Source organism: Ischnura elegans, chromosome 12 (genome assembly GCF_921293095.1).
Source record: "Ischnura elegans chromosome 12, ioIscEleg1.1, whole genome shotgun sequence".
Taxonomy (NCBI): Eukaryota; Metazoa; Arthropoda; class Insecta; order Odonata; family Coenagrionidae; genus Ischnura; species Ischnura elegans.
The window spans coordinates 1,107,129-1,134,665 of NC_060257.1; the positions used below are offsets into that span (position 1 = coordinate 1,107,129).

The following is a 27,537-nucleotide window of genomic DNA, read 5'->3' on the forward strand; positions in this document are numbered from 1 at the left end:
GCTATTCTGCCGTTGGTTGAAAGTCCCAACTGCCGCGCCCTCCGACCTTCCTCTAACACTTTCGTTGCCATGGAGAGGGGGAGTTGTTACAGTCGTCTTTTTTCTCCTCATTTCTCCCGGTCGCACCTGTTGTGTCGTGAATGTGTTATCGTGCGTGTACTGGACCGGAAGTGGGGGCAGTGGGCGACTTCCGGTCGACGGCGCTGCAGTCGGAACGAGCCGTTGGGCACACGGGGGGGGGGGGGGGGGGAGCACATTTCACGAAAAGCCGCGCATTTTCAAAGGCACGGGTTGGAGAGAGTGCAGTTGAAGACTTCCTATCCCGGAAGACTGGGTTTTAATCACTGCGGCGGGAAGTACGAGGGACACTCGAATACAGTCCTTCGGAAGTGACGTCACCCGGTAGCCTTATTGGCGCCGGGTTTCCCTCCACTTGGTCCCGCGTTTAGATTCTTCGCCACCGAGGGCGAAGATAGCTGAAGAAGAGCCGTGACACGTGATGTTAGGCTCTGGCTGTTGTGTTGGTCACCGCCCGCACGAGCCTCCAGTATCACTCGCCAGTGAATCGTTGTCGGAGCGAACCAAATGGAGACGGTCGTCCAAAGGAAAATGGATTCGCATTTCGGTTCGGTTCACGTGAAGTGCTGGAATTGAGACGGATCTTGTGTGTTCCAAGGAAATATCGGAGGTGTTCTTTTGTGCTTGTGAGTATGCGTGTGCAACGGGAGGGATTACGTCTCAAAGTGATCGCGTTTCTTTGAGTGTGGATGGTGAAAAGTGGAGCTCTGATTTAATCATCGTGTCTAACGCGGGAGATAGCGGAGGGCAAGTGCCATCGATCAAGGTGAGTGGCCTCGACGCGACGCCGTGAATATTCGCGGAGATATGAATGACGGCTAGAATGTGGCTTTTCACGCAATGATTCCGATGAGGTGTTCCCTCCAAGCTATTGTCATTTTTATTTCGTTGCCATGGCAACTTTTGCTAATTGCTGTTTCCCTCTCCTCACTACAGCTAGAGTGATCTCTTTCGGCGACGATTCCCTCCTTTCAAACCACGCCATCAACTTCAAATTATAATGGTAAAATCTTGAAATAAATTCAAACCCCTCGTTCTGATTAGTGCTAAAAAGAAAACAGATTACGCAGCCTTTGGACCAACATCCCACGCTTAACTTATTCTGATGATCAAGACGACATTTTTGACACCAAAGACGGGGGGCGCATTCGCATTCCATACGACACTCGAGTGATATAAATTAATCATCATGAAATTTTCATTTTAGTGGGAGTTTTATATTATATATGTATAAATAATAATTTCATTGAAGCTGTTGAAACCGATGTATACCACGTTTTCGGCTCTGAACGTTAAGTCTTTAATATGCTAAATTTAAATCTGGAACATTGGCCCATGGTAGGGTAATTAATTTTCTTCTTTTTAATTATAAAATTGTGGTTTTTAAGATTATTTTAAATCTACTATAATATTATTACTGTACTAGATTGTTATCATTTGCTTAGCGCCGAATAGCGGGAAACAGTTTTGAAGTATCGTAAATGGTAAAAAGTTTATGCTGCAGCTGAGCCATTAATAAAACTGCTACTTGTCGAAAATGGCGACTCATGCTGTTGCCAGATTTTTCCTGGAAGGACAAGCGAACAAAAAACAGATATGAAGGTGAATTAATATAAAAACATGGTAAAAAGTAGACCTTTTTCAAAATTGTACACCTTCTTCGATTTGAAATTTTCACTTCATCATTTGACACGCAGGGAAGCATTTAAAATGGTCTTGTATTTATGCCCTGAAACTCAGAAAATAATAACGTGACTTTCTAGCGAGTGAGTCGCCACAATATTATGGATAAAAACGCTTACTTAAATATCCCTGATTTAAATGCCGTTTCGACAGCAAACAGAAAGTAGCAAGGTGTGCCCTCATCATAACTTTAAGGTAAGTATGCTGGAGGGAAAACGATGCAATCTCACGAGTAGTGAGGATGAGAGTGGAGATGAGGGTGTGTCGTCACTGCCAACAGATCTCGAGCGTCTCCATGGTAACGTGGGTATTGTGTCAGGTGACTTGCATATGGCTAGCGAAATGCCTTACTCTAAGGACACTTGGGAGGTATAATCACACGCCCTGAATACAGCTAAATTGAGCCATGAAGTTTCTCCAATAGAAGATTTCCATGACAGTGTTATTTGGAGAGAGTTGATTTCGTGCAATTTTGAGTCGACTCCCTCGCTTCAAACTTCCGTCATTATTTTTAGAGTTTCAGGGCATAAATAGATTTTAGACAGGGCATAAATAGATGGCCATTTTCAATACTTGCCTGTGTGTCAAATAATGAAGCGAACATTTCCAATCGAAGACTATATTTTGGATTTATCATTCCCGGGTGGGAATGAGACGCGTGAAAAATGCACAATCAAACTTACTTCCACACGTAAAAGGCCCTCAATGGGTTTTGCGAGCCAGATGCGATTTTTTGTATGCCTGAAATAGTATTATGGTTAAATGGGAGTGCTTTTCAACACCTTCAATTCGCTGCGATAAATTCTACCTAATAGTGTATTAATATCCGAATTGTAATCTGACTCAGGAAAAAGTCATCTGTGCGTCTAACAATAAGTTCCTCCGTTTGGTGGTCAAAATAAAAGATAAAAAAGCTAACGGGAGAGTGGCCCAGTCTGTCAAAAATAAAAAAAATGATCAAAATCATATGTTGGCCGGCAGCAGCCTTCAACGAATGCTTGACCTTGTTACGATAATTATAGAGCCAGGAGACGGTGCCGGACATTTTTTGCTGCGTGGAACCACTCCATTGAATTCCATTTCCGTGGCGACAGCCGGTCAGTCGCCATCGGAAATAAGCAACCATTGTAGCCAAGCGACCTTGAAGCGCAGTCGCCACCCCCACCTCTACTCCTGACAGAGCGCCTCTACTATCTACTCAGAGATGGGTGGAGCAGCAACAACTCGTTGTCCGCTGCAGTGCATTCTGAAATCAGTTACAACACCAGTTACAATTTCAAAAATTAACTAGCTACAGTTAGCAAGCCGTTGGTGATGTTTTCGGGTGTGCCCTGATTACTCTTCATAGTGAATTTTGTCCGTTCATTTCGATCGGTTATATACTTATATATCGGCTGCCCATCTTCCTCAAGTGAGAAGAGGAGGTTCCTCCTCTTCTCACTTGAGGAAGATGGGCAGCGTCCCATCGAAAATTTGAAACAACATTTCCCCGTAAGTTCCCTACTTTTATTTTTCATTTATCTACATCGCTAAATTTTTCTATGTGCCCACCCTAGGGCAAGAAGAAGTTCATTTATATTATTTATTAGTATATATAACAATATATATAACATAAAAATATCCCAGGTTGGACAGAAGCACAGGACAAAAACTCTCAGCATTTATACCCAGGCCAAGGTAGGAGGAGGGGGTATATGGAATTGGAGTGAGGGGAGAGAGAGGAGTGGGAGGGGGAAGAGTTTGGGCGAACAAATTAATGAAGATTGTCCTCGTCCTTTTTCCATTATATGTTCCTATTCCTTTCTTTCCTTATCTGTAAATTTATTTGTATGTTTGCGCTTAAGGCGCCGTGTGAATGTATATAAATAGTGCGTAAATTATCATTTGTGCTTTTATCATGCATGTAAAGGAATTTACCTCTAGGCGGCCATGCACGAGAATGAATGCACGGTTACGGGGTAAATTAGGAATATACGAGACAAGTTAGGCTTTTGGCAAGGTAAACTCATTATTAGCTATTGTGATGCCCATAACGTTCGCTGCATGTCGACGCAAAGCCTAAAATTTCGACTCGTTTTTGCAGTGGGTCTAGGTTCAAAAATAGGAACTCGAATTACTACAGCGTAAACTTGTAACTTATATAATGTAAACAGCGTAAACTTGTAACTCCGGCCGATTAGAGAAAAATATTTAAGTTACGCATGGTAAGTTTCAAATTAAATACATACGATAGATTTTCAGCTGGCAATCGATCTATTAGAACTTACTGGGCAATGAATAAATATTTATAAACGTTCGTAATACAATTTTCATTAATGGCATAATAATTTACCTGCTTGCTTCTGCTCCACACATCGCAGTAGTGACGAAGCAATCACTTTTTTAAGGAAATCAGCCGCCATAGGAGAGTCGACCAAACTGTCTCATTGTGCCTTCTTAAATCCCTCTAAAGTCATTGTATCCTTAGAAGGACTACTACGAAGTCAATCTCCAAGAAACGTACCTTTTCTACAGGCTAAATAAAAAAATTGTTTTTACGAGAACCTAAATTGTGCAATTGCAGTTTTTCAATCATGCAATCTAATGATGTAGTGGCAGAGATCGTTGGTATTATTTACACTTTTTATAATTATTACTTTTGTGCCTGCTACGGATATGATATAGTATATTTCTACGGACACAGGAGAAGAGGAATATGGCGTTTTCTCATGAGAAAAAGTTTGTTTTATTTGTCATTGGATATTCTGTAACAAGTCAAAGAGTATCATCATGTCCATTACCAACTGGTATGTCCATGGACTGCAGAGTTCACGAACATGGTGTCCGCGGACATGACGATTTCATATTGATTAAGTTATGGCTGGGACTGACAATAAGTTAGGACACTGTCTTTACTGCGTTGAACCTGCATCTTATAGCTGTAAAGGACACCTCGATTGTAATTAGTAAAAAAATTTACTTTTACTAATTTTTACTTGTCTACAGATATGATCTTTGCTCTTTCAAAAAACTAAACTAAATCTTTTCCCGGCGTTAAAACATTCACTAATGCAAGTATAAACTCAAATAACCCAATATAGCTGACAATCTCCTTCTCCAGACACTGGTTGTTCAGGGCTGCCACCATCTCTTATGAATAATTCCCCCTTTTTCCTGTGTGTCCGCGGACATTGCTTTTTTGGGTAGGACAAATGATTTTTTTATTTTATAATAAATATTATGAAATAAAAGCAACCCATAAAGACTATTTTCGAATGTTTATATTGTTGTGACTTGTTCAATGATATATTTTATAATAAGTTATTTCTTAAAGGTTTTAAATGCAATAAACACCTCTTTGAAAATCTTTGTGGGACTGTCGGCGGATATGAAGAACCATTTTCTGTGGACATTAAATCTGGGGAATAAAATTATATTCCTCACTAATTTGTCACTAAAATTAGTGAAAGGGTACGTCAAACAATAAGAAAGTTTAGCTATGATTCCATAGTTTTGGTTTTTTTATGGCAGTCCACGAACATAATTTTCTACCATTGCGGGAGAATGACCCAACGAAGCTCGACGATGATTATGTGCTTCGATCTCTTTCAATCAAGACTAATCTTTTAGCGAAGAAATGGTGTAACGTGCGGTTACGTCAGAAGGCGTTTCAGATCACGTGACTTCAAGCGATATTCCAGACCTTTTATTATAATTTATTGACGTTTGCGGAGTATTGGAGAGTTTTGGCTTATATATTTGGACTCGTGAGAAAATTGTCTTTTCAATGAGACTCTGCAGCACCATGAACAAATTTCAATGCATTTCTCCCTTTAAAGCCTCTAAAAAGATGCAATAATTTCATCATCATCGATGAGCTGGTTAACAATCCAAACATTGGGTTGGGGCAGCTCTACACTCAATACTGCTAACAACTAATCTTTTCACACCTAAGTAGATCTTCTCTTTCACATCCATCTTTCCCTGTTCCATTTGTTTTGCTCAAGGTATTCCTTTTCCGTTCTTTCCAGATCTTAAACCCTAGACGATTGTCTTCACCAGACCATCAAGGCTCAAGCAATGGCCGATTTGCTTGTTTCGTCTTTCCATAAAGGTATTCGCAGACGATCCATTCGACCCTTCTGTGCTACGACATTTAGAAGGCCTCTATCCTTGATTCTCCGCGACTGTCACTGTCCATGCCAAACTCCCGAAGAGAATCATACTCCAAATGTAATTTCCTATAAACTGTTTCCTTACTTTACTATCAAATTTACCACCGTGAGTAGATCTTTCTTTTGATAATATGCTCTCTCACTTGGCACATTCTCCTGATATTCTGATGATTCTGCTGATATTTTCTTCTTTCTTTAACCATCGCTAGTTATCCTGCTTCTCAAATAACGGAATTCATCCAACTCTTCTAGTCTTTCTCCATTTTTAATAGTTGGTTTGACTTTTTCCCTTCCTCAGCATAATAGTAGCTTTGTTTTCTTTGTGTTTATATGTTCAGTTGATATTTATCTATTGCCCTACTCATATTTAACAAAATCTTTTTTATTCATATTAACCAGATTCCTTCTCTGTCTCTGCTATGACGGCTATGTCATCGGCATATCTTAGCATGCTAATTTTTTTCTCCATGAATATTCACCCCCGAGGCCTTTTCTTTGATTTCGTTACCCAGACGGCACAGGAAGTTTTCGTACCTGAATACGAGGGTGGACCATCAAGATACAAAAATCGCGCTTAGGAAGTTACTAAAAAGGTTTTGTTTCTTTATTTCCTTTAATGACGAAAAAAGATGCAAGAGGACTGGCTAATTCATATGCATCGATAAAATTGTATTTCATCGATAAAACTGTATTCGGTCTGGGACTATTTTCTTTCGCGGGTGGTGCCATCTGGTGCCATCGTGCCATATCCTCCTAGAAAGATCACAAGCTGGCACAAGCCGTTGGAGATCGCATCGTTTACGTCACGTCTCACCACATTTCAGGGATTTTTGTGGTTAAGTTTGTGAAAAATAGAGTGTCTGGTAATGGTGAAGTTTCCCTTATTCTTTAATTTCATTCACTGGGCTTCAGAAACGTGTTTGTGAGATATTTTTGTTAAAAATGCCTTTCGTGTGTGTATTGTCGGGATGTAATGGAAACTCCGGGACATGGTTCAAGTTTTTAGCTTTCCAAAAGATCCTGAGTTGAAGAAGAAGTGCATTTGGGCGATAAGAAGAAAAAATTTCACCCCTACGAAAAACTGTGAGGTATGTACTCTTTCTCGCTATAATTATTTGGATGTAATTTTAAGTTAGAAGTGGCTTCGGGATGTTGATGCATCAACATCCCGAACTATTCAGTACTGAAGTACTATAGTACTATTCAGTACTAAAAATGGTGATTCAAAATATTGTAGCAGCAATTCTTTTGAAAATTCTTGCATTTTAGTTGTCTTTTTTGTATTAATTCATTCGGTAAACGTGTGGTTAAAGGAGAAACTAGGAATAAGCAGCCAAGTTTATAGGATCGAATATTGCTTCTTAGCTTGCCCTATGGTGTATTACACGTCGGCTTTCATCATTTCAAATTATCTTATGCTATAGTTTAAAACAATAAAAATATCAGGCATACAAATATTTACTATATTTACGAGCCTAGTAATTTGATTTCTCATGCATAAATACCAAAAATTGGAAATGATTTGACCTAATAAGTTGCATGGTATTTTATTATTTATTAATTTTAGGTGTGTGAGCTTCACATCGCACCTTGTGATATCAGAAAATAATCTGTGGCCTTGGACGAGAAGACGAGGAGAAAATTCTTGCTGAATTGAAGGTGCCCAGATTGGAGGAAGGTACCATTGCTTCACTATTACCTGTCGCCAAGAAGACAGACATTGTGGCAGAAGTGACATATTTGTGGATGTGAATTTGATTTGTGCAAGTTGATGCTGTGATAGTGGACGTTCATCGGAGAAAGTATTGAAGATAGTTTTTATGTATCGACCAGTCCTCTTTTAAATAATTTTGTATTCGAAAGAGAATAAGAGTAATTGTTTCGCTAAATTAGATGTGGGATAGAAGAGAAAATTGGAAATATTATTGTGGTTGACAATAGAAAATACATAATATATGTATTGTATTTCTGTGGGTTTTTTCTTTCCTGCCTCTTTAAAATTTCTTCTGGTGGTGACTTCATGCAAAGTATAAAATCGGAGGTGTGATCTAAGAGATATCATGTTTTATTTTACAAGTGTTTATGCTGGTGATTTGGCAGGACTTTCATATTTTTAATAGGTTGATACATTTACTGCAGTGACCTAGAGACTTTTACTCATCCCAAATAATTTTTCAAATACTTTAGCGCCTGATATGGGTAAGTTTTAGTAGCTGAGACTGAACTATACGTTAATTTTTGCTTGCATTTTGATGAATTCGATCATACTAATAGCAGATGTGTCAGCAATCCTGTTTCATCGGCAATTTTTATTTAAAAATTTAATTTCGTCAGGCTTTAGGGTAAGCTTTTTAATGCTCGTGGGCTATGTGATGTCTTATTTAGTGTCAAAATTAATAAGAATTTACTCTTATTAACATCTCAAGGTTTCCAAGTAAGTACGAGCCACTTAAGAATGCTGGATGCTGGGGATGCGTGAATTAGCCTTGAGAATCTCATTTTTCGCAGTTATTTAAGTGGCCGAATAAGTTTTGTAAGTTCTCAATAGGTAAATAGTACTGTATCATGGTAATTAGAATTCATGATATAGTATTATTTACCTATTGAGAACTTACAATTCATAATGATTCATAACATTCTCGCAACGGTTGGTAGTGAGTGCTGTGTTCCTGCGCGCTTCGTATCCTATCGTACGTGCTTCATAGCGGGCATTCACATGTTGCGTACGCGCTTCGTCGACAGGTCGCGAATGGAAATTATCCATTGACGAAAAGCGACGGAGCGGCATAGTATCCCCGTAGTCAATGGGTACTATGTACATACGAATTAGATACGGAGGGTTATGTGCCGTCTGGGTAATGGCTTCCTCGATGTCGACGTTGAAAATTACGGGTGACAAAGTACAGCCTTGTCTCATTTCTTTCCTAATTCTTGCTTCTTCACAGCTGGGCCCTGATTTTATCATCGCTACTTGGTTTTTGTATTAGCTGTGAATGATTCCCCTGTCGTTGAAAAGAACTCCAATTTCTTTCAGCCTTGTGTACCAATTCACGTTGTCAAACTCCTTATCAAGACCAGGAAAGTAAACAAACGTTGCCTTGAACTTTTCTATCCTCTTCTCTGTGAGGAACCAATGATAAGGGCCAATGTTGCTTCCCTTGCGTCTTTTCTTTTTCGGAATAAGAATTGGTTGTCATCCAAATACTCTTCTGCTCTTCGTTCTATTCATCTATAAATGATCCTCGTCAGTATCTTCGACTAATGTGTTATCAGGTTATGGTCCTAAAATATTCGCAGTTCTCCGCTCATTTTCTTTTAGCAATTAGGATTATAATCTTCCTTTCGACGTATTTTGGCATCTCACCTGTTGAATATAGGTCACTTATGATTTCGTACAGCTGGTTCAACATATTTTCTCTAGCAAATTTAATGAGCTCTGCTGAAATATTGTCAAATCCACATGCTGTATTCATTCGCAGGTCTCTTACTATTGCCTCAAATTCCGATCTTTAAATTGGGGCCCCCGTATCATATTCATCCAATTTCCTTTCAATTTTGATAGCTTTTGTTCTGAGGCAGTTCCCTTTACGTAAATCGTCCTGATATTCTTTCCATCTCTTCACTTTGTCTTCGTTATCGATCATTTGTTCGCCATTTTTGTCCCGTAGAGTATTAAATCTTACGCCCCTTTCCTTAAAGTGGTTCCTCAATATCCTAAAGACATCCGCTACTTTCCAATGCACAAGGTTTTTCTATACGTCTTCGCAAGTATTTTTTATCCACGCGTCTCTAGCCCTCCTCGCTTTGCTACATATTTCGTTTCTTATTCTCTTGTAACTGCCTCTGTTTTAGGATTCTTGTACTCTTTCTTCAATGAGATTTCCCAGATCAGTAAGACTGTCTCCGTGATCCACAATTTTTTCAAAATAACTTTTCTGCTACCAAGATGCTGCTTGTAATCAATATCTAATGTTTTTCCTGCTCTCTTCCACGGTTTTGCTGGTCGCATCCACTGTTATTATTTTTTCCACTGCTTCTTTGAGCGGCTGAGTATCCTCCGCTGAGTATAAAAAAGCAACCACTAATTTATGTACATTTATGGTATGGTATTGCAGCACTCTAACATTCAGATAGCCATCAGTAATGGTTATGTTTCTCAGATTTCCGTGAAGAATTTTTTGGTATCATTTGTCAGATGATTGATTTTCACATAATATTTCCTTTATTTAGGCTATAATCTTTCATTTTATCAATTGTAATGTGGATTTGAAGAATTTTATAATGGCAATACGATACCACTGACATTATTTGCATCTTTATTTCATGCTCTCATTATAAATTTCCGTTTATTCAACATTATTGCAGTGGTTAAGATCATAATATGGGAAGATAAGCGGTGGAATTGAGGGTTGCAAACGTATTTTTTAGCCTAAAGACTTGTCGTTTTGCTTCTAAATAAGGTTTTTTCAGTCAAGTCACATAAATTTAAGGGAATATTTTCTTATATAACTAATGAATGGACTTTCTTCGAGACTTTTGATAACATCTTATCCGGAAAACTATAGTAACCAATCGCTATGTACAGTCACTTTCAAAAGTCGGTCACCACGGTCAGCGCGAGTAACTACGTTTTCCGCTGAGCTCGAACTTCGGGTGTTGCCTTTGCCTTCTGTGCTTTGAAAGGGCCACTGTGTCACTTAATCTCACCGTCCGTGAAAGTCTTACAGAGGCATTCTTCACAATTCCTAAATTCTTCGTGACTTCCCCGACTCCCGGTGCCAGAACACAAGACGAAGCATGAGATCTATGTCATGCTTTTCTCACCCTGATGGTACTCTGAGGTAGATAATCTGAATAATCTGGATTGTACTCTAAAATGCCGAGACTATCTCTCGCAAAGAACACATAAGGAAGAAACGAAAATCGAAATTTACGTCTCAAAGAGTATTCTAAAATTTGCCCACAAAATAACCATCTACATTATGCCTTTAAAACTTTATTGCCTAACGCCATAAATGCATATAGCTCATATTTATGTATTTTAGACACTCTGATAGACACTTTCATTATTCTTCAACATTTTCTTGAGATATATATCATTCACACCACATTCTACGTGTCTTATCACACGAGAAATCAAAAATACAAATTTGCGCTAAATTATTGTTTACTTCAGTATGATGTTTATTCCAGTCGTTACTAATATTGCCCTGAGCAAATATTTAAATAATGCTTAATATATTCCAGGTATCAGTAAGTAATTGACCCCCCATCCTCATGTTCATCGAAAAATTTGAATGTGTTAATAGTTATCATAAATATATTCTCTATTGTTAAAAAACCATCGGAAGCATTAATTAAATGAATTTTTTTGCCCATTTTTAACCATTTTAAGGCACATTTAGTAAATGTTTTATCTCTCCCCTTTCATTGAGAGGTCAAAATATGTTTTTCCCCTTTTTCGTTTCTTTTTTCTGCTAAAATTAGTCGTAATTGGCGCCTGGTGATACCGCGCATGTCAATGTCCTCCACATTACTATATATATACTTTTTCACAGCAGTAATAGAACTTACTTAATAAATACCTTGAGTCAGTCTTACGGGTGAAAAATTATGATCATATTCCTACTATCACAAATCCTAGCATAATTTTCATCCAATAAAAATATTACATGCTGGGTACCTTGTGAATACTTCTGCGCAATCGATACCAACTATATTTATTAGCTACCAAATATACTGCTTTGGATGTAGCACTTCACGGTGCAGAAACTTTGACAAAGACGAAAGAGGGACAAGAAAAGAATGAAGGTATAGGCGGATTTAGGGACACGGGAGCACGTTTACGCTTTAAAAAATAGACAATATTTTTTAATATGGTTGTGATTACTTTCGTTTTGCTGAGTATAAGAAAGAAGGGAAATGGACGGAGAGGAAAATAAATGAATAAGTGCTATGCATAGTGTCTCTCGCTCCGTCTGGAACTCGAAAGAGCTCACATATGTGCCGGACATTCCATAATTAAATCAGAAACTGTATTGAAAAAGATAACTGGCCGAGAGCACTGAGTGTCTTACCTACTTACCCCGGGTAATAGGAGAATCCACCTTCAGTATGCGTCAGGCATCTTGAAGATAGCGATGCCACCCGTAGCACGGTGCGTCAGCGAGTGAGACCGGGTTCGTAGACTCATGAACCCAGGAAAGCATTAGATTACCAAAACATTTTCCGACAGGTGTCGGGATGTGGAGCAAATCCCTCACTGCCCTCTTAAGGTCATAAAAAGAAAATCCACTCAAGGCGCGAATGTCAAAAATTACCGCCAACCAAAATTCGATATTCAAATTTAATTTAAAAACAATAATACTCAGAGTTTCTTATCCTGAGAATGGGCAATAATAAAACGAATCATGCGCAAAACATAGAAAAAGAAATAAAAATTCTTCGCTATAGTGAACTAAAAGTTTTTTCCTCTGATGGGTAGCTCTAAAGGTGTTAGTAATAATGGGTATGTTAAAAGAGGTTAGGAATACCGAGCATCTTCACTTTGGAGGGGGCGATCACCAAAGGCTTAGCTTTGCCAATCAGCGACAGGTGGAGTTAAGATACCGTTTGAATGACGATCATTAGCAACACGGATGCGACCATGTCGACCTGGGAATACCCTTCCTGTCCTTACTGCTCTATCCGTTTTCCTCTGGCATCATGTGGTAGGTAACATCATCAAAATTACTGGTACACTACAAATACGGTGTGCGATAAATTACGAGCATATCGTTCCCTTATAACTGAAAAAAAACGCATTAACAATTGCAATATAAGCCGATGGTGGCCAAAACCGACCTAATGTGAACCGCGTGCGTATGAAGAGGTTAGATCGATTTCGACGGCCACAGACAAACGATCGTGCGCATGAGTGTGGAACGGGTCGAATGTGAGGAGTGAATTTGATTGAGATTGCATCGGTCCATCCGCAGGGGGAAGGCTGCAATGGTCGGCGGCGTGCTGTCCCCGAGAGCGGAGTGGTGTCCTCGCCGTCCCTCGCCGCCACCGAGTTCTGCCCGCGAGACGGAGGATGAGTTTGGGCGGCGCCAGGAGGAGGAGGAGGCACGCAGCGAGGTGAGTAGGTACTATACATTGGCAAAGGGCCTACATCCACGTGCTACTCCACAATTGACCGCCGCATTTGGCGTGTGGCGGGGGTGTCCGGATACCAGTTGTTCACAAAAGCGGAAGAAAAAAGGAGAGAAAATGCACGCAGAGTCAAAGGACGCAGTCCTGCCTTGTATTAAATGAAGTCATGTATTATTCGGTGGAAAAGCGAATTCATAATTCGGCAAAAATCCCTCTCCATTTATCGTTTCTTTTTTTAAAGGCGTCTCAGGCGTACGAAATGGAGAGAGGGACAAGTTGGGAGTGGAGAAAACATGTTGAAAGGTTTCCGACTTTTCTGACTTGTATGCGTTCTTGTTTTTCTTCTGAGCATGACATAGAACTTAAAAACGCAAAGGGCAGTGCTTATTTGCCGAGACCACCAATCAATCAATACCCGCAGTTGATGCAACATCGCACATATGCCCTATAAGACAGAACTAGTGCATCTTAGTTCAACCCTGACAAAGCTTGAAAAAATTCAAACGAAACGTCGGCCATTGTGGACCAGCTGACCCGTTTTATTACCCTAGGAGACGTCAACTGAGAGGAAACCTGCTGAAAAGATACGGAGGAGGGAGAGGGTGAAGCGAGCACAAGTGGTGAAGGGATGTTGAAAACCGCTTTAGAAAGTGTGCATAGAATAAAAATCACAGTATATGTGACGAATTCCTTCTAGAGCCACTGGGCTATTGCCGCACAGTGACAACTCTTAGTGGCGGATAAAAGAAGGAAAAATCTAAGTTCTATACTATTTAAACGGAGGTCAGAAAGTGTTAATCCATTTCTGCACACCTCAAGCCGGTGTCCCACGGTCAAATTTAGAACAAAACTTTTGGTCCAAAAATTTGTATACAACGGGTCTCATACGATGCATTTCATTTAGACCAAAAGATGGGAAACAAATGAAGAACGATATTAATGCAAAAAAATATGGAAGCTTCTGGTGTGGAGGATTCTGTCATTTCTTAGCTGTCGACATTGTCTATGCATGCCTTTTGAGAATTAAAGAGGCGAAAAAAAGAAAGCGGAGGCCCCGGCCATGGCTAGATAGAAGAGATTTAGACGTAGGAAGAGGAGCCTTAGGTACTAATCATGTTGAAGAAGGAGCTGGTTGCCGATAATCCCGAAAAGTATTGAAATTACTTGAGGATGAGTGAAGAATTTTTCATGCCCCTTCTCAGCAAGCTGAGGGCAGAATAACACGCCACGATACGAACATAGGGCAGTGTCTTATAAATATTTCTCGGGTTTCTAGCCGAGTGAGAATGTTTTGGTCTAAACCCGAAAAATATTTATAAGAAATATTCGCCGAGAAAAAACAAGATCATATATAGAGCAGTGTGTTTCCGCAAATTTAAAGATATATAAAATGTCATATCTAATCTAACAATTGATGATGATAATATAATATGAAAAGAAAAGAAAAAAATATATATAAAGAAAAGAAAAAATAAAAAAATGATAAAAAATAAAAAAAAAATGGAAAACAAAAATAAAAAAATTATAAAAGATTATAAAAATCAAAAGAAAAAAAAATTTATATATATATGTATAAAAAGAGAGTAAAGTAACTCCACCCTCATCATCCATAGCAAAACACAAACTCCTTATCATCAAGGTAAAGATAACCTGCAATTATGTAATATTGTATTAAATTAATCCCAATGTAAATATCTACCTCCTCAATAGTTTTAAGTTTCTGCTCACACAAACAAATCACTACCCTCACAACACAAACAACTGCGCACAAAAATTGTTCAAATGTAACCTGGCTGGTTAGGGTGAACTGGGTTCACCGGTACAGCTATAATCGCGCCTTCGGCGCATCAATTAATGTGTTCGCAAGGAAAATGTTATTAATAAACTATGGGCAATAGGGAGGTCCTTATTTTAAAGTTTTCGAATTTCTTTTGGGACGCCCCCCAGTTTTGTTCCATTTGGTGAGAAAATAAATTGTGAATTTTTTTTGCTATCGGATACCGGGAAAACGTACCGTATCTCACTTAAAGTTTTGGTATTTTGCCATCTTTGGGTATTTTTTGGACATAAACGAAGATTACGTCACTATCGGATTTCTGTCACTTTATTATTTTCTACTACGGCTAGTTAGACATTTGCAGAGTGTCACCTCACACATCTTTCATTTCTGTCCCTTAGTTGCCGTCCCTTATCGCACCGAGAGTGAGCGCGCGCCACCCCTGCAGTCATACATTTCGGGTTGCATACGATCAATATTTGTTGATCATTCTCACCCATCGTAAAAGCATAAAAAAGTTTTGAAAACCTTTCAACTACGTCAATATGACCGTGAATGCTACAGTGATCACTGCTTATTGCCAAATAGGGCTTCGTGATTTCTTCTCCACAGGCGCTCCTATCTAAACTCAGCCTGAATGTTCGCAATACCTTTAACTTTGGGGTCCAAGCGGCGGTGATTAACAATATCAGATTTTGAGAAATATAGCATCTGAGCCCTGATGTAAGTTGGCAACTACACCGTATAGGCATTTTGATATATTTCATTTCTGCCCTTGGTTCCGGGGGTATCTATTGATGTTTTGTACAACCTTGAAAACTAGATTCTTTTAATGAGTTATTAGTATTTAACTTCAGTGTTTAACGAAATAAAAAGGATGAAAGAGAGTATGCACATTTTAATTTTTAAAGTGAACAGATATTTATTTTCCTTTTAGCAGCTCTTAAAATACATATAAAATTCTTATTAACAAATCAATACCCACATTTATCCAATATCATAGGATAACATTTTTCTGACCACAATCACGAAGATATTATTTTCACTTACAGGTGACCATTAAAAATTGATGTAGAGTGCCTTTTTTACTGGACAAAAAGGTTCTCAAAATTCTTTTGATAAAGTGGCTCCAGGGCAGTCTTTGGCCGATCAATCTTAGTTAGTTAATCAATTTTAGTCAATCACAGCCTTCAGCAAAAATTGTTTCTGGCTTTCATTTTTTTGTTAGAATTGTATTATTATGAACTCTTCCATCAATTAAACACCCTTTTTCGCGGTATCATTGACTACTCGCAGACGTTTTACTACCTTTAATCCTTGCTTGTTTGCCTTGTCACTTTTCCAATCAACCGGATCCTCTGATGGAAATATCACAGGATTATTAAATCATTTGAAAATCATTTTCGAGTGTCTGGGGATAAAATCCTCGAGTCCCTTGCCAATGGAGCGGGCAATATCATTTCATCATTCATCAGCACTCCAACCAGCCAGTTGATAATTTTAAAGATAAGTCACCCGCAATGCACAAATTGTGCGAAAAATCCACAGAGAAAAAAATCATTCGCCTTGACCGGGATTCGAACCCGGATCCCTCAATTTCCGGCCGAGTGCTTTAGCCAGTTAAGCTACCGAGGCGCCAGTCTTTCTTGTGGAAATTTGTGGACTTATCCATCGTCCGGTATAGTCCACAAATTTCCTCCTCCAAACGCCTCGGTAGCTTAACAGGCTAAAGCACTCGACCGGAAATCGAGGGATCCGGGTTCGAATCCCGGTCAAGGCGAATGATTTTTTTTCTCTGTGGATTTTTCGCACAGCCAGTTATTAATTTCATTTATATCGTGCGTATTTGTCTATGTTGTGGGTGTACAATTGTGTTTGTGTTAGCAGAAACTTAAAATTAACTAATTAGTACAGGAATCAGAAAACAGTAAATTTTAGCATTCATTCAAAAAACAGATATTTTGCAGTATATATATGAATCTTCATTTTTTATCTATTTGATTTGTTGAAATATTTTTTTTCAGTTTAACCATTGCACATATATTTATTATATTACTCATGAAGACGATAAGTAAATTATTACCTTTTTATCAGCGCTTGGCGATGCTTTTATTTCAAAGGCCCTGTGATTGGTTAGTTTCATGCAATGGAATGGAAATTTAAAACCTGTCCTATCCTGGACCGAACCAAATTTGATACAAACGACTGGATCAAAAGCTAGTTTGATACAAATTTAACCGTGGAACACCGGCGCCAGCAATAAGGCTACAACCGTCCGTGCTGGAAAAATGAGGCTCTAACCCGCGCACTTTTTTGCTATAATATTGTCGAAAGTAGGTTGTGCTCACCTAATCCACTATGTTTGTTTTTATTATGCCGGAACAAAACAATCGATGAGGTTATAACAGAGTTTTCAACGCGATATTTGTGAAATACATCGGCTATCATATAACTAATAGAACACATTTAAACATAATTTATATCATACGAATTAACGACAATTCTACATTTTATACGTCCGAGGTGGGAATGCACTGGCTTACCACAAAAAGACGACTAACATTAGCAAATTCATAAATGGACCAGATCTCTAAACCAACATCTTTTCCATCAACAGCAAATATCTTCTTAACTTTATAGCCGTCCCGGACAAAAGTAGAACAAATTATTAAAAATATCTACTCTCATACATCATCTACACTCAGTGAAACAGATGACAGAAAAATGTCTAGTAAACACGGCTTAAAAACAAGATGCGTCTACAAATTTTCAGCCTGAGTATTAACTTTGATAACGGTTTGAAATAAATGGAGTACTTTTGAGATAACATTAAGCGAGCGACAACGATAAATATCAAATATAAATAAACATTATTGGCACGAAATGAAACAACTTCGGCAACTACAATGAACACCACTGTTTACGCGGCAGCGCAAATATATTACCAGTATGTGAAATTTCCTGGTCCTACAGGAAACAACGAAAAGGGAATTATTTTCTGGTAGGTATCGACTGCTTCCTACCTAATGATACTGTTTACACATTTAAATTTTGCGCACTGTAAAGGGAATAAACAAAAACTAAACGCCTCGCGTAACGAGAAAATGTGTGAAAACTTGTGCGAACGCATGTACCGTGTAACCGCTCATTCATGCTCCTCGTTTACGCAAACGTCCATGAATTCAGACATGCAAACAGACACGCATTCATACATTAACCCGTACGGGTTAATGCACCGTGTAACCAGGCCTTTATAATCGCTATCGCACAACGGGTTCTCTTTCCTTTCTTGAATATAAAATGACCGTAGCCCCAATATTATCTCCAATTAGTAAAGCCAATTTATTAAATTCCTACTTCAAGAGCGTGTTCCTGAGAACTCATCCGAGACAGTCGACAATCTCTGCAGACGAAGATGCCGTCTATTGACATTGGTACGCACGGAATAGAAAATAAAGAGAAATCGCTCAGTCCAAAGAAATCACCTGGCCCAGACGAAATCTCTTCTCGCGTACATAGAGAACTAGCCTCAGAATTTTCCCCCTCTTGCAGTTAACATTCAGTGAATCTCTCAAGCAACACGAAGTACTAGAGACTGGAAAATTGTCAAATTAACGCCAATATTCAAAAGCGGAGGCAAGAAATAGCCATCTAATTAAAGACCAATATCTTTAACGTTCATCTCATTCAAAGTCCTTGAACGAATTGTAGTCAGCGCGGTAATGTAACACCTAGACGAGCAAAACTTGCTCATGAGAACTCGACATGGAATAGGAAAGGTAGATCATGCGAAACCAAGTTAGTGCTTTTCGCCCACGATATTTTAGTATCCGACGAGGACAACGTTCCAGTAGACGCGATTTTTCCTGATTTTAAAAAAGCATTTGATTAAGTGCCCCACGAAAATCTATTAATAAAACTGAAATCTTACGGCCTAGATAAAGATGTCATTTCCTGGATAAAAGCATTTTTGAGCGACCGCGTCCAAAGAGTAGTATTAGACGGTGCAGTCTCCAATGAGGTTAGAGTCACTTCTGGCGTCCCTCAGGGTAGTGTCATGGGCGCACTCTTATTCCTTCTTTTTGTAAACGATATTGGTGAAGTAGTATACAGTAGCTACGATTATTTGCAGACGACGTTGTAATTTATAGAAAAATCCGTTCCAGAAAAGATATAGATGAACTAACGAATGACCTTGCTGCTATCCAAGCGTTATACGATGCGTGGCAGTTAGAATTTAATTGAAAATTTGAGTAGTAATGAATTTCTGGAAAAATAATAATTCCCCACAGCATAGCTATATCATTCGGGGTATCCAACGAGAGACTGTTGAATCCGTGAAATATCTAGGAGTTAGACTCAATAATGGTCCATCGTGCAATAAACATATTCGGAAAGTAGCAGGTCAAGCTTAATCGTAAATTGGGTTTTGTGAAAAGAATATCAGGAAAGTGCGACGGCAAATTGAGAGAAATTAGCTACTTCTCCCTCGGTAGACCCCAATAGGGTGGTTTCCAATTATTTTTTTATTGCCTAAATCGAAAGGTTATTACTCCTGGAGCACGTATTTCACGCTTTTAGATTTTTAAATGACGATATCTATTTTTCGCGATTAAATGAAAAGTGAAAATTTTCAAGCGCGCGAAAACGCGACGGGTAAGTATGAGTGGCGCGAAAACTCCCGTGTGACGTCGTTCTGGTTCCCGCTGCCGCAAGTGAAGTGACCTTGGGGCGAGGCTCTGGGGGGTGTTTCAGAGTCTCATAGAATTAGCGGAGTCGGAAACAGATTCATTCCGAGTCAATCGGGAACCTATCCTACGCTTGTCTTCCTTGCGTTTCACACATACTATCGGAAAGCTTTCCGCTTTTGGTATGACGTCAACAGTCATCCTAAACGGGAAACGAGAAAACGTCACAATTTTCAAGAGACAAGTGAGTAGCGAAAATAACCTCCCGCAAGGTTTGGCACTTCACAAGGGAGGCGAAAGGTATATACGGGCATACATGAGTGGTAATTGATACATTGTCACATAATTGACGTTGTTGCGGGGTAAAATTATTTTAGAATTGTCCGTCTGTAGTTTTTTTATGTTATACCCTGCCGTTTTGAGCAAATTACGGGAATATGTGGATATTCTGATAGAGTAATATAGGTGTAAGTGACTTTAATTATCGTGTTAATTAGACCATAAATGCGCAGATTGTATCACTGTCGGTGCAAGTTCGTCCGCATTGTTATTTGGACGAGTGATTTGGAAAAAAAGTGGTATTGCACTCATGAAATAAAGTAGTATTATCGTATTAGAGCCAAATACTTAATAAAAAACAGCATTATAACATATCACCACTCGCAACCGGAATGAGTTTCCGGTACCTCTAGCCCACTCGACTTCTATCCGATCGGAAAGCCGGCCTTGAGTCGATAGGAAGCCAGTCTGAAACGCACGGATTGCCTGGCCTGTAGTAAGTGAAGTAGAATCCGCGTCAAGTCTCCCGATCCGATCGGAAAGGGAGACTCTGAAACACCCCCAGCGATGATACGACGCAGGATGCTAGCAGGTGGCGCTTGGCTTAAATGAGGATTATTAATACCTTATCAAACGAAGAAAACTTTCTGACATTAGCCAGTTTTAATAGGTGATTATTAAGACATGTTTTTTGACAGATTCATAATGTCTATTTTTCCACGATCAATAAGAGATTATAACGGCAGCTTTAGAGCCCATAAATAGATTAGATGACTTTGTAGTGTAGCCTATTAACTTATGTAATCTTTAATGCATGTCTCCGAATTTTATTATTATTTCAAACAGCATGTGGTAGAATAATTTTGAGTAAGAGTAACGTTTTCTGAACCGTGTGATATGCATGTGGAAATCCAATTGCATGCTGGTGATTTATCACCCTAGAGGTGGCTCGCAGGGTATTATGAAGATGTAGATATTGGTTTTCCCCCGACTCGCCTATTTAGACTTCTCAGTAGCTTAGTATCCGCCTACCCGGTTGTCAATGGCGGCGTTTACAGAAAAAATTAGGGCGAATATTACTTGATGAAATTATCGCAAAATTCAATGAAGATTTTGCTCCATTTTGAATTAACGTAAAAGTTAACGTGAAACTTTGAAACGCGCAGTGTAGGTTTCATTTTTATAGCTCTTTGTACCGTGTTTTGCTAGTTCTATCCGTGAAACGTGAAAAAGACTCCTCAGAATGAAAAATGACGTGATATAATATGGAATAGGGAAGCAAACTCCGGAGAGACCACGATGCAACGAAGGAACAGCTCAACTCAATATCAACGTGCGGCACTTCGCCGATATACTTCGACAAAAGAATAAAAGATGGCCTCCAGTGTATGCTTTTTTATTCTAAAAACATCCCGAAGCTATGATGCTGATATATTCATTAATACTGATTTATATTTACTGGTATTTTTTCCATTAAAGCTTTTCCATTCAAGGGTGTTTTTTTTTCTTCTCCGGAGTACCTGCAATGGTCCGAACAGTATCTGTGATATTCCATCCAATGATGTGTTCGCTGTCTCTTGCAGGCGGGGAGCGGATGGGTGCGGGTGTTTCCTGATGCTGTGGTGGGTGCAGAGGCCCCCTGGGACGACGAAGCCGAGGAGCAGCCAGGCACTCTGGTGCATTTGGCACCCGAAGCAACCGCGGCCGACCTCTGCCGCGCCCTGCACCTCAGGCCGCACTACCACGCCATCTGGGTGCAGGTAGGTGAACCAAGGGCGAGAACACCTACTGCATGAGCAATACAACGCACCATCCCATAGTACATTCATTCACTTTCAAAAGTTTTAGGGCAACGTCACTTTTTCTTCTCGAGAAATTTGAGTTTTCCTTACTCTTTATGTCTTCTTGGTTACTCACCGAAAATATTTCTTTTCCCCGTGAAAATATATTAATTCCGAGAGAGAGAGAGAGAGAGAGAGAGAGAGAGAGAGAGAGAGAGAGAGAGATGTTGCTTGCAAATTGATCATTCTGTTTCGATTTATGAGGGGTGCAATGATTATTTCGTGTCCATTTATTCCGTATTTTCCCCAATTTTCCCTGTTGGTTTATATTTTTGATGTTAAAAAAATCGACATTTATTAGCACTTGTGATGGCCCGGTGGAGTGATCGTGTGACTTTGAGGGTAATTGATAGCAGAGATTATGAGAGTTCAAGGTGAACCCTTGGGGGATACAACGCACCGGGGCCGGAACCAAGCCCGTGGCTTATACGCCCGATCACACGGGGAGGGGCTGGAGAGGAAGGGAAAAGGAAAGAGGAGCCGCCGCGATAGGAGCCCTGGTAAAAATGGAACGCTTGCCTGAGCGTAGATATAGCGTCAACGGAGAGTTCCACACGTTCCGTGTGGCTTCATTACTCCCGGTTCACTCTCCGAGATTCTCGATCCCGAAACACGCTTCCCTAACTCCTCAGCGGGAGTGCGCGGAGAGTACCTCTTAGCTCCGTTGACGCTTCCTCTATATCCTATATTGGTCGTTTTGCATTGTTGCTATGAAGTTTTGCTTAAAATAGCGATTCGGGCCGGAACGACAAAAGAGAGCACATTTCATTGAATTCAGTGAGTTATTTAACTCTTTTATTTTAATTAAGTTATTACAACTCCACTAAGAACAATTAAGTATATATTAGAAGAATGTACTCTTAACAGTATTCATATCTTTCCTTGTAGCGTATAGTTTTCGATCTAATCTTTCCTTTGCCGAGATTCGCCGTATTCATTAACTGCATGATTGGATGTACACCTTGGCAGTGGTATACTGGACTGAACCTGCGCACAATAACATGCAAACTGAAGAAGAGGACAGGAATTGGGCTATTTCCCTCTTAGTTGGTGTCTATGGGGAGGAAGACAAAAAATATGAGGGTGTACCAAAGGAAAAAAGGATTGATTATATTGTCTTTGACCTTCTTGACAATTGCCAAAGGTATTTAAATATCTGTGAAATTAACCTCAACTTCAACATATAATATTGTGTTCATTTGGTTCACAATATTCTCCTATCATTTGAAACTGCTAATAAATATGATGGAATTTAAATTTCCAGCTATGCACAGAGAGAGACTGATTAAGATGTGCAAACATGCAGAGAATGATGTAGCTCTGGAGCAGAAGGTGAGGACGTTGCCCAGTTATTTGTCCGATCTCTAACTTGATCTCAACGGTAGAAGAGGTATAGCAATGACTTCAGCCATTAGACAGCAGGACCAAGGATTTGGAAATGGGTCTAAAAAGAGGTAAATTGTTAATTCTTTCCTTTTTCTGTCGCATAATGGGAGTCCAGCGCTGTATTTTATTTTAATCTACTAAATAGCTTGTTCTTTTTAAAGTTAGCAGTGGTGATCCTAATAGAAGCAAGGAGTTCCATGTAGTTATTGACGAGGGAATATATGCATTCGAGAATACAACAGGAATTCCAGAAAATGCAGGTTTGATGGAACCGTACGTAAAATTTGTTTCCATGTGAATTTAAATGTTGTATATATAATCTGGTGTATATAGAAAACATGTAATGTATTGTAATTATGTATGTATAATTTAAGGCTGTAATAAATATATTTATTCTTTTCTGATGAACTTAATGGATATCTTTGAATTGGAAATAATTTAATGCTCCTATGCATTTCTCCATCGCCATGCTCCTTATCATATGCATTTAATTTAAGGCAAAACGTAAAAAACTTACTGCCCACATTTGCATCCAATTTTTCATATTTTACTTCAATATAAAGAGAAAAACTCATGCAATCAGGTCAGTATTTTTCCATTAAATCTTGCCATCTGCAGATGTGATATTAATATATTAGTAGGTTATGTATTGCTCAATACAAGCAATGGCCTTTTTATTTGCATTATGTATTTGGAGTACACATTTCATCCATTCCTTTTCCTTATTTACCCCAATAGAGTTATATTTGTGTTGTGCTGGGGCACCACCATTTCCTGTATTGGACTTATTTGATTTTTTAATCATTGTCTTGAGTTTATAGAAGATTTGAACTGCAAAAACCTTGCTTTCGCTGGTAATTCAGTTTTATTTTACAGTAATTTTCATTCGCTATGAGGCCAGGGTATTTTTAAAATATTTCATTAAAACAGAATAGAATTAAACTCATATTTGCCTTAAATGTATCTATTTCCTTAGTAGGCACCCTACCTGTAAGGGAAGATAGAGCAGTAAGAGATAAGAGGTTGATCATTAAGTGGCGTGCTAGTAATCTTCTTTATATTAATGCGACCAATATTTCATGTTAAAAACAAAATAATTCAACGTTTCAGTTTGACAGAAAAGTGTATATTGCTGATGAATGAACGATTTGTCTTTTTACTTCCTTATATTTGGATAGTATGCCTTCTCTTTAAGAAATTATGTTTTTGTTTTGCTTTTATTCATTTTAGACACAATTAAACTCGAATATTTGTTTCATTGTGTTTCGATTTGTTTTTGATAAAGACTGCTTCATATTTGAGTGCATGACAAAACCTCCGCCTACGCTCCCTGGGCTTCATTCACTCTTCAATTGTTCCCTCTACTCCCCTAGCACTCCCCACTCATTTCCCATTTACACTGGATTTACTTTCCTTCTGCTCCCGCGCGGGAGTCAAACTAACGTTCCATTGACGCTCCGCTAATGCTCCATCTACGCTCCGCTAACGCTCCCCGCGTACGCTTCGCTTACTCTTCGATGTTCCACTTTACGCTTCCTGACTCTTCCTATGCTCTCCGTTGGCGCTTGAAGAACGGTTCGTTCACGCTCCGGTCGACTCTTCGTTGACGCTCTCATTACTCTATATTTTCGCCAGGGAGCCCGACGACGCCTCTGGGGTAGAATAGGGAAGGAAGGGATGGGATGGGGAAAACACCTCAACGCTATAGAAGCGAAGAAGGCCCACTAAATAGCGAAACCAAGCATACGCAATTAATTTCCTACCAATTCTAGTAGATTTTCCTATGAGGAAGAAAAATCTGTCGATCGAATCGGTAGATAATGTAGTGATTGATAGCAGTACGAATCTCCGACACAGAAATATCGCTTGCATTTTTTTACTTGTTTTACATTTCTTTAAAGGTTTCAAATCATTTTGACTTCGCAGCAACAGCTTTAGTTTTTTTTTAACTATACTAAATCTTATAACATTTAGGAATTGGGTATAGTTTGCCCATATTTCATATGAATGGCTTTTATGTATATTTGGAAGGTTATGGATTTGAAAAGAGGGTAACTGTAACCTAGCGGTGAAGGGCGCATAAAAACCAGCGTCGGTGTCAACATAGTTATTTAAGACTGGCGACAACGGGTCATTCATATCATTTATTAACTTCAAATTTATCAATTGGTTTCTGTTGCTGTTAGTTTTTAAGATTTTCTGTATTAGACACCATGCTGATCACCCGCCTAGTGAGCTAGCCAGTGAATAATATTGGATAATATCCTGGCCTCGGCATTAATGTACTCGTAAAAGATCGGCGGGAAAGAGTAACTTTTCCTTACATTATTAACGACAGATATAGGTATCTTAAAGATAAAAATAAAGCACACACATTTTTTTATTTAGCTGTGCCTAGTGAATGAAGTTTAACGAGTAATAAATTAATCGAAAATATACAGCAAAATTCCCTAGCAATTTACGTAAGGAGATAATTTGTTTCATGCCGTGTATTCCTCGTCCTCGATAATTCTGTTCTTCCTCGTTATATACTGCGGACATTCTTCTCGTAAAAAAATGGGTAAGTCCCAAAAGCTCTATTCGCTAAAAAAAATTGTACCGCTTAATAATAGCCTCGAATGTTTTTTGTCGCTCTGTTAAGAATGGCTTGAGGGCAGGTTTGTGGTGTTGAATACAATGAGCCATCACCCGATTTCAAAATTTTGCGTAGCTTCACCCAAAATTGCGCCTCCCTGGATAAGGCAACTACTCTACCGACGCAAAGGATTATCCTCGATCAACTATGACCTCGACCAACATAGTCATAAAATCGGGGAAAATACGGAATAAATATGCACACGAAATAATCATTGGACCCCTCATAAATCAAAACAGAATGATCAATTTGCAAGTAACATCTCTCTTTCTCTGAATCAATATATCTTCACGCGGAAAAGAAATATTTTCGGTGAGTAACCAAGAAGACATAAAGAGTAAGGAAAACTCAAATTTCTCGAGAAGAAAAAGTGTTGCCACAAACTTTGCCCAAAAAACTTTTGAAAGTGACTGTACATCTGTGGGCTGTCGAGACATCCTTAGAACATACGCCACTTTAAATTTCATTTGTCAACTGACTGCTTGGAATGAGTTTCGGACTCATGTATGCACCTTTGAATGGCAAATTCAGCACCATAAAAAGCCGTTTCCTTTGCGTACTTAATTGTTGCATCGCTTCACTGGTAATAGGAAAGCCATTCATATAAATTTAAAAAATATATTTTGATATAGACGCCATTTACATCAAACAGATTTGTAAAATCATTGATTTTATTGACATTCGATGAAATATTTAGTAACAGAAAACTTCTAAAAAGAGAATTTGAGCACAAATTTACTGCGGAGAAATCCACAGAAGGTTTAAGAAAATAGTGTAAAAGGTATAAGAGATAATTTTCTCTTTAATAAAGTGCGTAGTTAAATAGTTTTCGAATTTAAAAAATTTAATTAACACAAGATTTTTATTTGAGTGGCCAAATTTATCGTCACCCACCACTTCACACAGAGTAAACTTCTTGCTGATTCGCGACCCAAACGGTTTCTATGCTTCCTCATTGTCAAGGCTGCTCTTGAGAACAACCTTTCCGCTGGAACATATATATCGGGAACACTCAGGATATCTCTCCCCAATTTTAATAGCAGTGGAAAATTTGCCGTGTTTACCTTCCACTATTTCAATACGTTTGCATCACTAGGGGATCGCGGCAGTTGAAGATAGTCTTCAAGTTCTTTCCTCCATTTTTCATGCTGGGATTATTGACTAAGAGCAAATGCTTAGCACATACATTAAAACCATTAGTTCCCACCAGACGAAAGGGTTAAATTTCTATTTAAAAGTAAAAATAAAAGTTCTGAGACTATTTGTACTTCTCTTTTAGGTCAAATAGTTAAGGTAAGTTAAATTAGTCGAAAAGGAGAAAATACCTCCCAATGACAACAAAAAAAAAACTTCACCGACAGCAATGATGGCATATGGATGGAAGTGATTGCAAATGAGACAAACTATCATCGAACGAAGCACAGCAACGGTTGATAATCTCGAGTGCCTAAGCTGCGGACTAGCCTCATGGAGATTCTGGAAGAGTTGTCATTGGAGACAAAATCGATAGCAAAATAATATCTTCTCATGACTAGTCATGGCATTGCGATGTTCTCATATCATTGGGGGGGTCTGACTCCTCGAAAAGAAGTCGACTAAAATGAGCATGCTTCCTGTCCTCAGGTGAAATGAATGTGGAGGCGAACACGTCTACGATAAGCAATATTGGCAGGAAGCTCTTCGGATACGGTAAAGATGGATAAGGAGTGGCTATAAAGCAAGAGGCAAGGTCCCCGCTCCAAGCAGCGAAGGCCGCGACCGCGAAGGAGGCGAAAGATTTATAACATCATGATAATGAGAAAAATAAAAGATTCTAAATAGCAATCTTTCTGCAAAACGGCAGTAAAGATTTTGCCTCAAAATTTCAAAAAGACGTCGCTTC

The 27,537-nt window shown here is 38.9% G+C and overlaps 1 protein-coding gene across 1 annotated transcript in view; it reads left to right on the forward strand.

Annotated features, from left to right (window-relative positions):
• Positions 1–277: 277 nt before the first annotated feature.
• The window catches only part of LOC124169085 (protein phosphatase PHLPP-like protein), a 204,865-nt gene continuing 177,605 nt past the window's right edge, over positions 278–27,537 (forward strand). The window contains exons 1-3 of the mRNA XM_046547559.1: positions 278–844; positions 12,893–13,034; positions 21,377–21,553. Of these exons, the coding sequence (XP_046403515.1) occupies positions 12,906–13,034; positions 21,377–21,553 (306 nt within the window). The 5' untranslated portion in view covers positions 278–844; positions 12,893–12,905. The remainder of the gene's footprint in view (positions 845–12,892; positions 13,035–21,376; positions 21,554–27,537) is intronic.